Raw genomic sequence first — 17,995 nt, 5'->3', positions numbered from 1 at the left:
TTAAGCGACATAAAAGATAAGTATGATAACGGTTTAACATACAATTAAATACGATAAACATTTATCTCATTTGGTGAAAACGGATATTGATGGAAAAGGGAAAGATACATTTTTGGTGGAAACGGGTATTGGTGGAAAAGGGAGAGGTCTAATTTTGATGGAAACGTGTTACGCCCGTTACCACATAATATTATTTTATCAGTTATCACCGGGGCTCGTAAGTTCATGCATTTGCATGTTGTTTTCGCTACATTGGGTAATATTCTAAATGGGATACAAATCCGTTTCACAACAATGATGATAAAAATCTAAAGTTGAATAGACCATGTATTTGATTTTTTGAGTTATTAGCCCATATTATTATATGTAAATTCAGCAAAATTTTTTTTTCGTGACAGTTAAATAAAAAAAATTAGATCAACAAATATTTGAATTCATTCTTATTTAATTTTCCAAACATGTTTATAAAATCTAACTATTTAATCAGCATTCTTTTTTTTTTGTTTTCATTTATTTATTCTTATTTCTTAATATATATTTGGAATGTATTTCTCTTGGCAATTTTTTTTGGTTGTATCTTTTTATTATTTTTATGAAAGAATTTTTATTGTCTCGTGTTAATTTATATTTTTGTTGATAAATTTGACACTTATTTTTTCCTGATTTGTATTTTTGAAATTTTTGTATTACTGTATGATTTTTTTTTATATATTACACTTTACTTTTTCAATATTTTAATGTGGACAGATGACAGGTGTTAAAAAAGAACTACACAAAAACCAATCCGGCCTTAGATTAAAAAAAAAAAAAAAAAACACAAATATTAAGGATTCACCTGATTTAAATATTAATAAAAATTTTACCTGTAAATTTTGAGCCTGAATTAAAGAAATAATTTGAGTCGCCCCCTCCCTAGAAGTACTAAATACGTCCCTGCATGGACGAAAGCTGAAGTTCATAGTAGAGACCGAGTAATTAAAAATGTATTGTTTGTGTTCATGTACTGTTTCATACATTGTTATATTTTATACTCGTATTATTATACTGTTATATTGTAAACTGGCATGATGAATGTATTAAACATTTGAGAAATATTACATTATATGCTGACTAAATGGAGAGTGTTGCAAAGATACCTTAGAAACAAATATGTGTAGTAAACAATTAGTGTTACTAAGTGAAATGCGATGATTTTAATTTTGAACAAAGATTGAAAAACTGTAATAGCTATCAGTTCTGATTCATACGTCTATCGCTAAACATCTATCATAATTAAAATCTTTTTCTTCCGTAAACTTTGTGTTTATTACTTCTCGAAGTTTATATGTACATTTATTAATTCTTATTATAATTTTTTTATTTTATTTTGGAATTTATTTCCTTTTTGCTGTTTTTTTTTTGTTATGTAAATTTTTTTTATTTTTAAAATTTTACGGTAAGATTTTTATTATTATTTTTATTGCTTTTTATTACATCACAATTATTTTGATTTTTTATGCTCATGATTTTTTGATTGTGAAGTAATTATTAATAAATGTTAATTTTTTTTATAATATTTTTTTAAATCACAATTGTTTTTGTCTTAAATAGTAAAATATTTATCAAGTAATGTTGGGCAGTGGCGTATTTTCAATTTTTTCTGGGGGGTCCACAGTTTATACATAATTAATATAAACTATATATTATATTGTAATAGTTATGTCCTTATACATTTTTTGGAGGAAATTAAACTAAATATATAATGCAATAACCGTATAGTCTTATGTAATATTATATATATGTACCTATATATTGTATTCAGCATTATATATTATAAAGTATTGTTATAAAATAAATTCCAGTCGTCTCGATTTTTTGGCCAACTCCTCTATCACTTCATCAACAGTAATTTCAACTTTCCTGTGAATGTTCAACATAGCCAATTTTGTAAATATGTAAGAATTTTTGCTAATTTTTTATTTTTTGGAGAAGTTCTGGGGGGGGGTCCAGTACTTTGGATACTATCTTTTCGAAAAGGAAAGTTTTTTTTTTTTTGAAAGTTTGTCTCTTAAATATTATTCAAAAGTAATTATTATATGATTTTCGTTATTCGAAGTTTCTGGAAATTGACAAAAACAGTGCTGTAAAAAGTAAGACGTACCGTTACGGAATGAAAAAAATATAAATAAATGATGGCTGGAAAAAACTGAATAGATATTCGAAAACAAATCGTAAAACGGGAACAATGTAAATTTTGGAAAAAGTTTGACGTCGAATCCATTTGCGCTCTAGAAAATAAATATATTTTATTAGTAAAATACAAAATTATTATAAATCTCATATATTAATCTATAATTAATGCTTGACTATTGTCGAGTTCATAATTAATAATATTATAATAATTTGGAATTGAAATATTTTATTAGGAACTGAAAATATTCAATCTTGTATTTATTGGAAGAAGTGAAAATATCAGATCAAATAAATTGTGAAATTGGTGTCCCATTTTACTATGAATATTATACTAATATGTTAACATAGATTATGAAATGCATCTGCCTACTTAATATTTACTTTTAATATGCACTTAAGGTCGGTTGGTTAAATTCATATTCGTGGTAATTGAAATTTTTCTTAAATATCTTATAAAACAGTGTTTTACAGATGAATTATGGATGTCGGTGTAACTGTTCGTATTTATGTATAAAAAATACCTTCGGCTTTCGGTCTGTTTTTAACTGCTATTGGTTTAGATACAAATCTAACTTCGTTAATAACAGTCCTGCAGTAATTTTCGTATATTTCTTTTTCTTTTATTTGGTTTGTGTCCCCATACAGCCACAATTCAGAGCCATAGATGATGGACCGCAGTATCGACATAATTCGTGATATATATTTGAAGTTATCGACAGATTTAATAGGTCTACTCTGGAAAGCAAAATTCCTATAGCTTTTAATGCCTTTCTTAATGTTAAAGCATTTTTCTAGTGAACTAAAATATGCCGTTAAACTAGTGAACAAGCAATTTAAATATATTTTATGAAATATGAGGTTACGTCTCCAGGATATAACACATTACTTCTGATATCTCTTAATGATTTATGGACAGATAAAATATAGATGATCCCCCCTCCCGAAAAATAACTCTACGACGTATAGAGTTGGGTTGACCCCCTTATAATCACGGATGGTACGAGTTGTACGAACTAGCAAACGAGTGGCACGAGTTATAACCACAAACTTAGATTGAAGTCCGAACAGGGCCGGCTTAAGATACGATCGACGCATGTGACGGTATAGGACGGCAAAATCAGGACACGTGAGAAGCGTCAAAATTAGAATTAAATTTGATAAATCGTTGGCGACGCAAATTATCTACTATAGATAGAAAAAAAATGTCACGATGTGATTCAATATAAATTTGATTATTATTATAACTATCATTATTTATTATTCTATTGACATGCAAGGATTGGCCGCGCTTGTAGATACAATTACAGTTTTATAATCTATAATAATAGATTATTATAATAATATAATAGTTTTATAATCATTATATTATTACAAGTATTATTATGTTTGTTCTCTGAATGATTTACAAATATGTGGCAAATATGCACGTTTAATAAATTATTTTGAGCATTTGTGATTATGAATGAGGCTTAGGTTATAATATGTATAATGAGGCTCCTTCAGCTCTCAAAATTCTGCCTGTTTAAGTTATATATTATATGTTTTTTTTTGTTGTATAAGTCGTTTAAGATGGAGGATTGCCAAAATAATTCTTGCACTGAGTGCTGAAAAAGCTAAAGCCTTAAATCTGGGTTCGAACCACCGGTCTGCGGCTGACGGCCATGAGTTGATGAGTCCACGGCACTTGACCCGATCGTTGGACGTAGCTCAACGCGAATTGGCTAAGGGACATTCAAAACCAATAGACGATGCACGTTAACCGAACACGGGACAGGGCTGTGGTGGAGCAACATCATTGCGTCGACACCGGAGGCCCGCGTCCAGCGCGAGCGGCTAGAAGTGATCGTGTACCCTGGATCGAGGGTTTTAGGATGGTGTAGACGTGGGGCAGGTGTACTGCGATATCGCTATCGATACTATTTCTTCGCAACAGTTGTCGCAAAATGTGCAGTAACGATGGTCACCAGAGTTGAATATGATCGAATTCGGTTTCGGTTATGTTGCTCTCGAATTGCACTCCAAATGGCGCTGACAAGTCGAAATGCTTTTTCCAAATATGTTATTTCCACTATAAAAATATATAAATATATAGGTACATCAGTATTCACGATACTATGTAGCGTAGTAACGTATTTGTTTCGAACGTTTTTTGGCCAGTACGAGGTGATGAAATCGATTTTTTTCTAATATTTGTATAATTTTCCAAAAATATATTAAAAAAATAATAATTTTAAAAGTTAAAAGCAGTTAATATATCGGGTCATACATGGGTCGATTCGAAATTTCGTTAAAATTTAATACATTTGTTAGCTTTGATTAAGGATGAGCAATTATTTTAAATAATTGTAAACAATTTAATTCATATCGATGTACCCTAATTGTCGGACAGTTTTGATCTACGACCGTCGTTCACGATCAATGCCTCGGTTTGGCGAGGGCGAGAAAAATTGGTTTTGATACAACGAGCAGCCGTAAGTCGATATGCACGAAAGTGATATGAACTCTTTTGAAAAGGAAGCAGAGTTTAGTGATGTTATTTAACTATTAATTCTAAATTCATAAACTCTTCCCCACAATCTGTTTTCACATATTTTAATGATATCACCAAGTGGTGATTCAATAGTTTAGGGGTGGCAAATTATTTTACGTTTAGCATGTTATCTACATTATTAACAAATCTACAATTTAATTTTCTGAAAGATGTCAACAATATTAAAAAGGTACTAATGTTTAATGCTGTAATATATTAAAAAGGTACTAATGTTTAATGCTGTAATATATTATTAAAGATAAAAATATAATACAAATATTTTATTTTTTTGTGCTATGGGTTTGCCACCTCTGTAATAGTTATTATCCAATGTAAATATAAATGTATACAGCACTTCAAATATATTATTCAAAAATAAGTAAAAATTATAATTTCTGCTGTCATAATATATAAGGATTACTAATATAATACGATGGGAAGAGAATAAAACAATAATTTGTAAACAAAAATAATGTGGTACACAAAATTGTATTATTATTGTATCATCACTTTACACATATATACAAATACTTAATTAACATTATAATCACAATAAAATATTTCAAATATTTACATAATTACATAACTTTTTCTTTTATGTGTATATCCATAATGTTCCAACAGTGGTTTTGGTTGAAAATCTTAAAATAGCTACATAAAACAAGACATTTTTATAATCGCCTAAATTATGCATTCTACATGTCAACTAAAAAAAAAAAAAAATTAAAGTTATCCATTTTAGGAAAATATTAAATTACACATTAATGCATATCTATACTATATGACCAGAGGAAGTAATTATTTCATAATTTAATCATGGAAAATGAAAGTAGTTGATTGAATAACTTTTCATTATATACTGTCAAACAATTAAGTTCAACAAAAAAATGACTATTAAAACAATACTGATAAATCACATAATAGAAATGAGCTATTAAGATATTTTTTTCATGTTTACTTTTGTAGAACAGCACAGGGTTTCCTGAGCAGGACAATAAACCATAAAAATATAATATACATACACACACACACACACGCACACACACATATATATATATTTGCAACTAATAATAGAATTATGAAATTAAAATATAATTAATCATGCAAAATTATTACTCAAGAAGAGGATTAATGAATAAATCTACTCCACAAAATAATATATATTAAAAAGAATAATTAAATTAATTAAAAAGGAAAGACATGGGTTTTCGTTTAATTATTGTTAATAATTATGTACAATAAGTTAAATTTAATGCGATGAAAAAAAATTTTGAACTGGAGTCTCTACCTTACAAAAATGTAACACACTTAATTTAATAACCTTATAATAATAAAAATAATAAAATTATTATTAATTTAAACTGGTAACTTAAATTTTTTTTTTTAAATATAATTTGTTTAAATATGTATTATTTCCATGAAGAAATTTATAAATTATGTATATATAGAAATATTATATTAAACAATAATAGGAACAAAAAGCAATGAAAATTCATTAAAACATTTTTTTTTTTAACAAAAACTAATATTAAATATTTAATAAAAATGTCGGGTTTATTATCTATTTTTCAATTTTATTTGGTACTATACAACTTTTGACAATATAATATACAAGCTGCATTTCAAAGATTTAACTATTTTAGATTAAATATTTTAAGATCTTTGCAATATATTGAGTATAAATATATAATATGTATAAAGGGTCAAAAAATCAGTTCATAATAAAAAATAAAAATATTAACCCTGTATGTCCTATTTAATTGTTATAATAAATGTTGCAAGAGTTGCATATATACATACATACATACATACATACATATATATCAATTTTTTTCTCGAGAAAAATAATAAACTTCATTGCACAAATACAATGTAATTTAAGAATTATAAATAATTCATAATATATTCCATGGGCAATAATGAAAACATTTTATTAAAATATTTACTTACATCATAATGTTCTTGAACATTTATATTAATTAATTAAACTATTATAAATAAAATTAATTGCACATTCAAATTCAGATATATCATACAAAATAATAATAATAATAATAATAATAATTATAATAAGTAAAATTGTTCATTCCATTTCATATTTAAAATATAAAATTTATATAGAATTATAGTGTAATATATGCCAGAAGAATGCTAAGAAGAATAAAAGTTGTCAAAATAAGTTTAAAAATTCTCCATTCACAATGATTAAAACATTAAATTCTTTAAGTTAGACTATCTTGACTGAGAAGACTCTTCTTTTTTAGGTAGCTGCATATCTGGAGGCATTTGTCGATGCATATTAGGAGATGGATCTTTAGGTCGTAAGTGAGATTGAGGATGATAACCAAATAATTTAGCTCTATGTTCTTCTTCTTCAGCTCTATAAGCAGCAGCAGCAATTAATGGACTGAATCTCAAAGAATCATATCTAAAAAAAATATACGAAAGATTATAATAATTATTTGTTCATTAAAAATGCAAAAATAAAACCTGTAAATAATATAAAATACAAATAAAGTATTTAAAATTCTAGATAAATTTAGAAATATATTGATTAAATTTTTGCTATTTCTGAAAATATTATTTTTGGTTATTAATTTGAATTAAATTTTTCATTATTAAATACACAAATTTAGATATTTTTAATCTTAATAACAACAAAACCATATTTACAATATAATTTTTGTATAATGAAGAAATAAAACAGTAATTATAATAGTCAATTATAAATATTTGATGGATGCATTGATTTGTTAAGAATACATGTTAATATATAATCAATTAGTAGAGGATTTTGAAATATTATACATTTTTTAGAATCAGGGAAAAGTAAGGACATTTTTGGTTTTTTTAACAGTAAATATTACATTAAGAAATATTTAAACAAACCTATATTGGTCCCATGGTGAAAAATGAGTGGGTAGAGCTCTTTGAGGATGTCTTGGAGGTGGTGGTAAGTAGTGAGAGGTTGGTGGAACACGACCTAACATCATATTATTTAAATCTTCTTCTTTGGACATAAGATTAGGATCTTTTAAAGGGGATCTTTCCCTCATCTTGACCACTTGTTGATGTAGTTGTTGTTGTTGTTGATGTTGATGTTGTAAATGTGCCTGTTGTTGCTGATGTTGCTGCTGCTGCTGCTGCTGTTGATGTTGCTGCTGCTGCTGCTGCTGTTGTTGATGTAATTGCTGTTGTTGTTGCTGCTGCTGCTGTATCATTTGCCTTCTTTTTTCTTCACGTTTAACACGTTCTCGTTCTCTTCCTCTTTCTCTCTCTTTTTCACGTTCTCTTTCTCGTTCACGCTCCCGTTCTCGCTCCCGTTCACGTTGTTGCTGTTCAGCACGTTCAGTTTCAACAGGATCTGGTTTAATTGGCCAACCTGTAGAAGGGCCATATGGTGAATTTGGTGTAGGAAGTCCTCGAGAAGGTTGTAGTCTAGCCCATGGATCATTCATGGGATTAGGAGGGAATGAAGATATTGGTGGAAAACCAGTTGGATATCTTGAAAACATTGCTGCAGGACCTATAATTTTAGATTCATATTATCTTATGTCAATTAAATTCAATAATATAGTGTAGATAAATAATTACCCATAGGAGGATATCCAGGAGGTAATCCTGGATGATGATGATGAGGGGAAGTGAATGGTGAGAGATCATGGGGTGGTCGGCTGGGTGGAAATAAATGTGTTGGTGGCCTTAATAATTCAGTCTTTGGCACCGGATTACTAGCAACATTTTTGGTTTCAGCAACTTGTTGTTTTTGTTGATAATGATAAATTTCCCAAGCTAATCGTACATGCATTGCATTCCACTTTCCAGGTTTCTATAAATTAAAATGGAAATATAAAAATTAATTCAAGATAATGTGTATATTTTACTTACACTTGATTTTGTAGGTTTGGATGTATCAGTCAATTGCTATAAAAATATAAAATAAATATTTGTTATTAATAATATATAATAACTAATTAATTTTAGCACTAAGTTAACTTTTTTTACTTTTGGAGTAAATGTTGGCATGTGATTTGGCGGTGTAAATGGTGTATGACCCATTGAAGAATGTAAAAGGCCTGGTGTAAATCCTGGATAGCTTCCAGATAATAAATTTTGCCTGTAAAATGGTGAATCAACTCCTCCCAATTTTGGTATATCTTTAAACTACAAAAATTAAATTATTAATAATAAATGTATAACAAATAAGTTAATATGTTAAAGTAAAAGCAAACCAGTGGAGGTGCATATAATGCCGAAGATGGTGTTGGTGGTAAGGTTGAAGCACTTGGTATAGATGCTACAGTTGCTGCTACAGCAGGAATAAGTGGTGTTGCTGTATGTTGATGTACATGTGTATGTTGATGCTGATGATGGTGCATTTCTGTGCGTAAATAAGGTGCACCAACTGTCAAAGCTCTTTCTTGAGATGATGCTAAAAATCTGGAGTCTAGTTCTCTCCTTAACATGTCAGCTTGGTCTAAATAAAATAATTTTAGAATAATATATGCACACGTTTTAATTTACATTATAACATACTAGATTGAAATAAAGATTCAGCAGAAAAAGGATTATGAGCTGGTGGAGCTGATGGTAATGAAGGTTGAGATGTAGCTGTAGATACTGGTGACGAAAATAATGGCGGTGGATATGATGATGGATGTTGTCGAGTTATACTTGCCATTGTAGATGTTGCAATACTATTTCTAAAAAAAAAAAAATATTTATTGATTAAGTCGAAATTTATAATAAATCTACATGTGAACTTACCCTATTGGACCCCACAATGCCGGTTTATTATAAACAAGACTAGATGGTACTGAAGATGGGATAGTAGGTGCTAAAGTTGGGCCAGCAGCAGGAGTTAACGCCAATGATGGAGTATTAAATGACGAAGCAGAATTTAATGGAGGACCAGTGTTTCGGTTTAAACTGTTGATACAAAATTCATATAGTTCAATAAAATGAATTAATAATTTAATGTATACTAAATTTACCTATAACCATCACGTTCCCTGCTTGGACTTGGGCCTCGCGGTGACTGTCCTCTACCTAAAATAGGGTGTCCACTCAAAAGTGATGAAGTAGTAGTACTAGTAGTAGTAGCAGCAACCGCAGCAGCAGTTATTGGTGCAACTAGAGTAGATGCAGACATCACACTCGACTTAGTTGATATCACAGACATTGGGGAAGATCGATTTAATCTCTAATAAAGGATTAAAAGAAACAATTAAGATACAAGCCACAATAATATTTATAAACAAAACTTATTAGAAAAAACAAATATTTTAATTATTTATGTATGTTCCAAAGTTTAAGATAAAAGTGCTTTAATTTTAATAAACCTTGGACATAAATAAAAATTAATGAAGATTTGATATACTTAGTTCAACATGAAGTTTAATATACTCAAAAAATAAGACGGTTTTAATCCTTATAATATGAAGTAACTGCAAAATAAATATCTAGAAAGATTTATGATCCCCAATTTTATTTGGCGCAAAGACCTTAAGAGCAAAAAGAAAGAAAACTTAGTTCCTGAAATAAAGCCTTTTGAAAACATTTACTTTTTATAAATGAAGATTTAATTTAACTTTAATACTATTATTTTGCATTTAAATTAATAGAAGATTTTTTATTTTTTAATTAGATTCCGTCACACTTATGGATTTAATTGATTTTAATATCAATAGTAAATAATGTAAAATGTATACTGTATTTTGATATATTAATAGACATTTTATAATTGACAATATTTCATAGTTTATTTTGGATATAATGCAAACAAACACAAAAAAACGTATAACAATAAAGTTTTGTCTAAATAAAAATCATTGGTATGACCATTAATCAAAGAATATACAGTTACGTCATCCTGTTGTTAAAATTAGTAACGCCTAAGTTTAAATAGGGACTATATTATAGTCACTAAACGTCGCTATAATCTTTTGAATTAAACTTGACAAAAACGGATTTTTGTTGATTAAATTGTTGGAAACCTATTTTTACCAAGTTAAACGCAAAATATTACAGAGACGTCTAGTGAGCGAGTGAAAGAAAGCACTAAATATTTTTAAAAATATGATGTCGTACCTGTATATTCAAAAATTAATGGCATAATATAAATACAACAAATGGAAACCTTTTTAATATATATTTTACAAATTGACTTTGAATAAAAAAAACTGACTACATTACATTTAAAAATTAAAATATATTCCCACTAATACTAGGCTGCAGTGCTCTTTCTACCCCTTTTCCCCAAATAATAAGTCTAATTTCGCCAGAAACGCCTCACTCTCAAGATTGATGTATGTAGCAAACTTGCCTTAATTATTTTAGTACTGAGACGCACATTTTTGCTTATTGTTTCCCGTTTCTTATTTGTAATTTTGTTATTTATATTATTCTTAAACCTTAATTATTTAAATTAATCCTATGTAAACAATACTGTAACTATATAATATCTTGTATTCATTACGTATTAATTGCAAACAGCCGACAGTCGTTAATTCTAATAAATAAAAATACAAAAAAAATTAAAAAAAATACAACTTCAAGGATTTGTTTTCAAAAATCGATTTTAATTAAAGTTAGGCTATAAAAATGATATTATGCTCTTCATTTAAAAATTATCTCTATTTATTTATTGTTTGATAAACTAATAATTTTATTTTATAACTATGCAATTAATACAACAGATGAAAGGTATAATTTGAATAGATAAATGACTCAATTCATTGTAGAGAATGACACAGGTATTGTAAAAGAAAATATAACAGTTAATAATTGTAACTAAAAAGTTGAAGTGATTCAATAATAGATATTAACGCTTTAATACGATATTAAAAAAAATAATTTGATAATTTTTAGACAAGACGAATTTATATAGATATTAAGTTTAGATGCTTATTTGTATAAACACGAAAGAGTTTTAAAGCGTTTAACGAGGGAAAATTAAAACTGGAAGTTGGTGGCAACCCAAAAGTTTATATAGAGCGTAGCAAAAGTCGATAAGCGGTGAGCTTTATATACAAGGCAGGGTAGGACTCAGTGGTAGTAATTAAGGAGCTACCACCACTACCGTTGCCGCCATCATGTAGTTTTATCATTAACCTTCTCTAGACTTCTCCTCGGAGTAGCAGAATGGAAAAATTAACATTCATGCTCAAGGTAAAGTGAGAAGGATAATAAGAGATAAAGTGAGAGAAATAGTAAGGTGAACAAATTCTGTGTAACGTTTCCCTCGGCTTCCTAATTACAAGTCCGTTTTCTGCTCCGTTGAAACTCTATTAATATTAATGATGCCGTTAAGTTTAACAACAAAATGATGGCCTATCAACTAAACCATAATCAGAACTATGGACGATGATTTTTTAAATAACATCACAATTTATGGTGAAAATGTAAAATAATAAGTAATAAAAGTTTAAATAAATGTTTAGACTTATAAATAAAACGTATTTAATTGTAATACTAATTACATAAGCGAGGAAATTTAGACACATCAACAGAGAGGTTATAAACGCAATGATACCAATGTGGTTCATATAACCATTTTTCCCATCTATTATGATAAATAATAACTAATAATGTTATAAAAATATAGATATTAAAAATTAACAACACTCTCCTTAGTCTGAAAAACAATTCAAGAGATTTAATGAATTTAAATAATATACAATTAGTTATAAAATTTTACTTGAAAGAGTCTTTCAAAAAATTATTTTTATAATTTTTATAATTATTTATATAATAATTATAGTTTTTATAATTGAAATGAAAAAACTAGAATAGTCATAATATATGTATATTATTGATCTAAGTAACTACGGCCATTAGTTGACAATGGAACAATGAGAAGGGTAACATTAATGATAGTTTTTAAAACACGTGAGTAAGTACGTGATCTGAGAACATGATATCATTACTAAAAACCCATATGGTCATTCTTCGGAAGTTAGCCTGACGATGTTTAACCGGGCGTCGCCCGATTGCGGCCCTAAGTAACCTTTTTACCTTTTCACCTATCCCGATTGCGGCCCGTACATAGCAGGTAGGAATTACTATTCAAGTGGTTATCAAAACCAAATAAATATCCCGATTGCATCCGATACGTATTTTGACATCATAATCAACTCTCGTAATCACGATTCATACGATAACCGATATTCGGTGTGGTAATTTCCATAGATATATACAACAACTATTATCTATTTTTTTTTACTGTAGATAATTTATTATTTTAATATTCGACTATTTATTGACTATTTACTGACATAATTGTATTTCATATCTTTTTATATTGTAAAAAATGTATTATTTTACTATTTTACCATTTGTTACTGCAATCTTGTAATTATACTTTAAAAATAAATATTAAACATTTTGTGAACCAATGTGTGTCTGGACGCAATCGGGATACTTATATTTAGGATAAAATACGACTACCTGGATTCGGGCCGCAATTGGGCAACTCCGGTTTAACCGGAGCACTATCAGTAGCCAACCAATGCGCCACATCATACTTCAACCTAATTACAGTAAATTAAATTTAAAATTGTATTCTAGTAAATTGATAATTATTTAATTATAATAATTTGAATAAAATTTATAATAATTCTATAAAACTTAAAACCAAATTTAGGATGTTATTATACATATTAGTATTTTCGAAATAATAAATTTTGAAAACAGTTAATAAGAATTAATAATAAAATCATTTTAACGATTATAATAATCCCAGTTATATAATATGATATTTTTATACTTCAATTTTATATAATTTGTTAATACGAATTTAAATTGTTAAATTTTATATAGATATAAAATATACATAAATAATTCAATAATTATTATTTGAATGCTGTATATTTAAGACAAATACTTACTGCTGCATTCGACAATGCAGATGGCATGTAAGGTGTACTTCTGTATGGAGCATACAATGGTGGATAATGCTGTGGAGGAACAGGAGGTTGGTATGGAGAGTTAAAATTAGTTGCCGGCGATGTTGCGGTGAGTTGATTGTTGCTTGAAGTACTAGAAATCGTAGCAGAAGCTGACACAGTTACTGTGGATGAAGGAGTAGTAGAATAGGGTATATAAGAACTAGATACGGTAGCTAATAATGATGGGGTGGATTTATATGGACTAGGATGAAAACCGGGTGAAGAGTAGGGAACACCGTGAGGCGGATGATACATCATATTAGATTTTTGCATATAAGGAGAACTATGTTGATGAGGAGAAGGCATTTGTTGGTTAGACGATTTTGGTATATAATTAGATGCAGCGTGAGATAATACGGGGTTTTGTGATGAGGAAGAAGTTATATAAGAATTTGTGATGCTCAAAGACAATGGACATGCTTGAGGTGGAGTTTGATATGGCGGTACACTTGTAGGTGGTAATGTATTAGTGGGAAAATTTCGAGGACTGATAAGTCCTGAAGATGATACCTGAAATATAAATACACATAATTTAAATAATAATATCATAAATCACATAAAAATAACAAAAAATTAAAAAATATTAGTGAATTCATTATATTAGATAATTATTAATTATATTAAAAAGACGATATTAAATTAAGAATTACAATATTATAATTAATTAAACCAAACGCCACTTTTGGTATTCGTTCATTATGCTGCAAATATATTGAAATAATTAACTATCTGACAATATATAAAATCATTCAAATAATAAATCACATTACTTTAATTATAATAGATAACTGATAATTAGTTCAGTAACATTTCTTATAAGGTAATAATGCTCATTTTGTTTCTTTATAATTCACTACTAAGATAATTATAAAGCACGTGCGAAACATGAAAATGATTCATGAGTGGTATATCAACATTTTTTATACCCAATAAGTGCGATATTAGGCCGGTTACAACTGGTTTCTTACTGTGAATACTGATGTGATGATATATAAGATAGTCAATATGAACTCGTTTCAACTGCAATCTGGATATAAGAGGGTATTGTATAAATACCCCCATGATAATAACATAAAAAAAACTGAACGTCGAAAAAAATAAAATAAAAACTTTGCCAGGAATGGTATAAAGAGAAACTTGAAATGAATGTATGGAATACACAATATTCTCAGGAATGATTAAATACAATTACTATACATGTTTCTTGAATCGATAGAATAAAATATTATTTATTATGATTAAACAATATTTTATTTTGACTAATCTAATAAAATATTTTAACTTGAAATAATTTGTGGAACATAATCTGGAATAAATTATTAAATATCAATCAAGAAATAGTGAGCACACAAATCTAAGGAATCAATCACAATACAAATAAATTAAATATTAAAACCATTGTATTTTTTCTACTTTTTCTTATTTCAACATAGTTAATATAAATTTAGCATTTGTTGAATATAATATAAAAGGAAATCGACCTATTAATAATATAATTTAAAAAACGTTTCCACAATTTGTTATCTACTGTAAGGGTTTCGATGTTTTAATTTTATAACGAGATTCCTATATGTATTTAAAATGTTAATATCTCTATTAAAAACTGACGTGAGATAGCAGAAAATATTCTTATCGTTAAATTTGTTAATAGGTCAATATACTTTGATATTGTAAATTTCTTATGTGTACGTCAGAAAGAATGAACAAATCAGTTCGTAGCTGCCTCGAATGACCTTTACATGCATATAATATAATAATGTTATTTATTAGGTATTAATTTAACTATATTTACAAGTTATAATATCCAAGAAAATATAACAATAGAAAAATTAAGGCTTTCAATATATAATACACCTGTGATGATAACTTGTTTTTTTCTCCGAGTCAAGAATAAAATATAATAACATTAAAAATATTATATGTTATAGTTGTAATGATTTAATTTCATATTTTATAAAAGTTTATAAAATAATTTTATTAATTCATATTGTAATATAATATTATAATTGATGAATATAAAATATAACAGATAATATATAGTTGATAATTTTGCTTACCGGAGAGTACCGCGATGTAACTGAAGCAGAAGGTGTTGAAGCTTCATGTCCATTCACGTGTGCATTTTGAGATTTAGATGTAATAGGAGGGGTAGAAGCTGGAGGTATTGTAGGGGATGGACATGTTGGTTGAGACACCTGTAGTGCCCGAGGAGTAGTAGATGGAGGTGGTAACATAGGAATTTGTGAGGGTCTGATATGAGTCATAGATGCTGTAGTTGTTTCAGGCGCCGAATGGTTATCAAAATCTACGCCATTAACTAATGGAGGAGTAGGTTGTCGACTAGGCGGTGTAATGGATATAGGATCTTTAGCAGCTGTTGCAGGTACATTTTGGGCAGGTTCAGAAGAAACTCTTCCTGGTAATTCATCTAAAAATTGTATTCAACAAAATTGTATTCATAACTAATTATATATACTCTTACTACAAAAAAAAATTTAAAAATATATAAGAAGTTTATTAAGATTAGAAAACATAATTTTTAATTTTAACTTTCTATTAATATAACATTTGTTTATAAAAAATATTATATAAAAATATATTTGGTTAAAAATATAATTAGTAGGGTTTTTGAAAACACTTAAAGAGTATTTAAATCAATTCATTTTTTTAACGATACATAAAAAAAAATAAACATTATTATATAATTTGAAGTACTGCTTACCTTTCCTGGAAACCAGACTGGTTCTAAAAAGGTCAGAATTATCTGAACCCTGAAACAAAATAAAAATCTTACAATTTAATCTAGTTTATTTTCAGAACTCAATAAAATTTTACTATCGTTATTATTATATTTTCAAAAAGCCATAATTTGCGCCACTACATTTTTAATAACTCTTGTGTTTTACGACTATTAGATATTTTAAACACCATAAAAATAAAAAATAAAATAAGCTATGGTAGTCGTGTTTACGATTCATTACAATAATCGTAAAACGTATTGAAATTTAGTCATTCAAATTTAACATTAAAACGATGTAATTTTTAAGATTAATATTGCTGCTGGATTGGATAATAATTTGAGTACAAATACTTACAAACACAATAATTAATAAATTTGAATTTTAACTAAACACATAAAATAAAAAATGCTATATTTAGAACTCCTAGGTGCTACCTATTAATAATTATTGAGTGGTTTTTTATCGAATACATATGTTCCTTTTCCGATAAAAATAACAAATTGTTTTTATTATAATAAGCGTTATCATTAATTAAAAAGTATTATATATATATACATTTTTTAAATTCTGTGTGTGTGCGTAAATATGATTATTATACTTAAAAATGTAGATAAAGGAAAAATATAAGATTCAGACACGAATAATAAAATATAATAAATTGTATTCAAGGTCTTCGTAACTAAGTATCTATGTACATCTTATTATACAACACTATACAAAAAAAAGTAAAAAAGTAAGATAATATATTGAAATATCGATATGCAAAGATGACTGAGCATTTATCAATATATATATATATTTATCAATATCAATGAATAATAACGATTTATGAATTAATTCTATATTTCCCATTTTGTTTGTCCAGTGATAATATCTTATTTACGTGAATACATGTTAAACAAGGTCATAAGCAAAATAGATTGTGGAAAAGTACTATAATGATAAATGCGAACAAATATTATACATCCATCTATTATATCGATTAATAAGTCAGATAATTTTCTGACTCAATCATTACGTACCATTATTACAGTCTACATTTTGAATAAATACTGAATGTTTATAAATTATAAGCAACTATAATTGTTGTTTGGAAACTATTATTACTGTTTAGTTAGGATTTGTCATTATACGATGTCATTATAGTCTATTGTGATAACACAGAAATAATATTTAACATTAAAATTTTTTTTAAATACTATAAAAATGATGAACAGAAAATATCTGGACAATATTAACCGACGAATATTTTTGCAATCTAAACAAATACGTGAAGCCTTTCGACGGTTAAAACTAGGTAGTAAAGGTGTATTGTTAACAGTAATATAAGGAAGTTTAATTCACAGTGGAGTTCTGAGAACATTACGCGATGCTATAATAAATACCACCACCACTACCACCTCCACGCACGAGGTCACATAATAAAAAAAAACCACCACTAGGGGTGTAACGTACGACGGATAGAGAGATATGCGAGAGGGAGGAATACACTTAAAAGTTGTGTAGGTTTTAAACTGGCCATAAAAACATAGTTAAAGTGAAACGAACGCGGAAAAAAAATAATAAATATAATCCAAACGTACAGACATGGAAACTGGCGGCAA

General features: G+C 27.8%; 1 protein-coding gene across 2 annotated transcripts in view; it reads right to left on the bottom strand.

The window, feature by feature from the left end:
* Window positions 1-6,795: 6,795 nt before the first annotated feature.
* LOC112682789 (autism susceptibility gene 2 protein homolog) overlaps window positions 6,796-17,995 on the bottom strand; it is a 29,366-nt gene continuing 18,166 nt past the window's right edge. The window contains exons 6-17 of one of the 2 annotated variants that reach the window (XM_025553524.1): window positions 16,373-16,421; window positions 15,708-16,078; window positions 13,591-14,160; window positions 9,697-9,905; window positions 9,470-9,631; window positions 9,239-9,405; window positions 8,935-9,179; window positions 8,708-8,866; window positions 8,591-8,626; window positions 8,297-8,531; window positions 7,592-8,228; window positions 6,796-7,130 (exon numbers count right to left, since the gene is read on the bottom strand). In XM_025553524.1, the coding sequence (XP_025409309.1) occupies window positions 6,935-7,130; window positions 7,592-8,228; window positions 8,297-8,531; window positions 8,591-8,626; window positions 8,708-8,866; window positions 8,935-9,179; window positions 9,239-9,405; window positions 9,470-9,631; window positions 9,697-9,905; window positions 13,591-14,160; window positions 15,708-16,078; window positions 16,373-16,421 (3,036 nt within the window). In that variant the 3' untranslated portion in view covers window positions 6,796-6,934. The remainder of the gene's footprint in view (window positions 7,131-7,591; window positions 8,229-8,296; window positions 8,532-8,590; window positions 8,627-8,707; window positions 8,867-8,934; window positions 9,180-9,238; window positions 9,406-9,469; window positions 9,632-9,696; window positions 9,906-13,590; window positions 14,161-15,707; window positions 16,079-16,372; window positions 16,422-17,995) is intronic. The other variant, XM_025553531.1, reaches the window with a different exon arrangement.

The sequence above is a fragment of the Sipha flava genome, unplaced genomic scaffold (genome assembly GCF_003268045.1).
Source record: "Sipha flava isolate LNK unplaced genomic scaffold, YSA_version1 104_pilon_pilon, whole genome shotgun sequence".
NCBI lineage: Eukaryota > Metazoa > Arthropoda > Insecta > Hemiptera > Aphididae > Sipha > Sipha flava.
The sequence above is the reverse complement of the archived record's forward strand: the minus strand, read 5'-3'. Positions and strand labels throughout refer to the sequence as shown.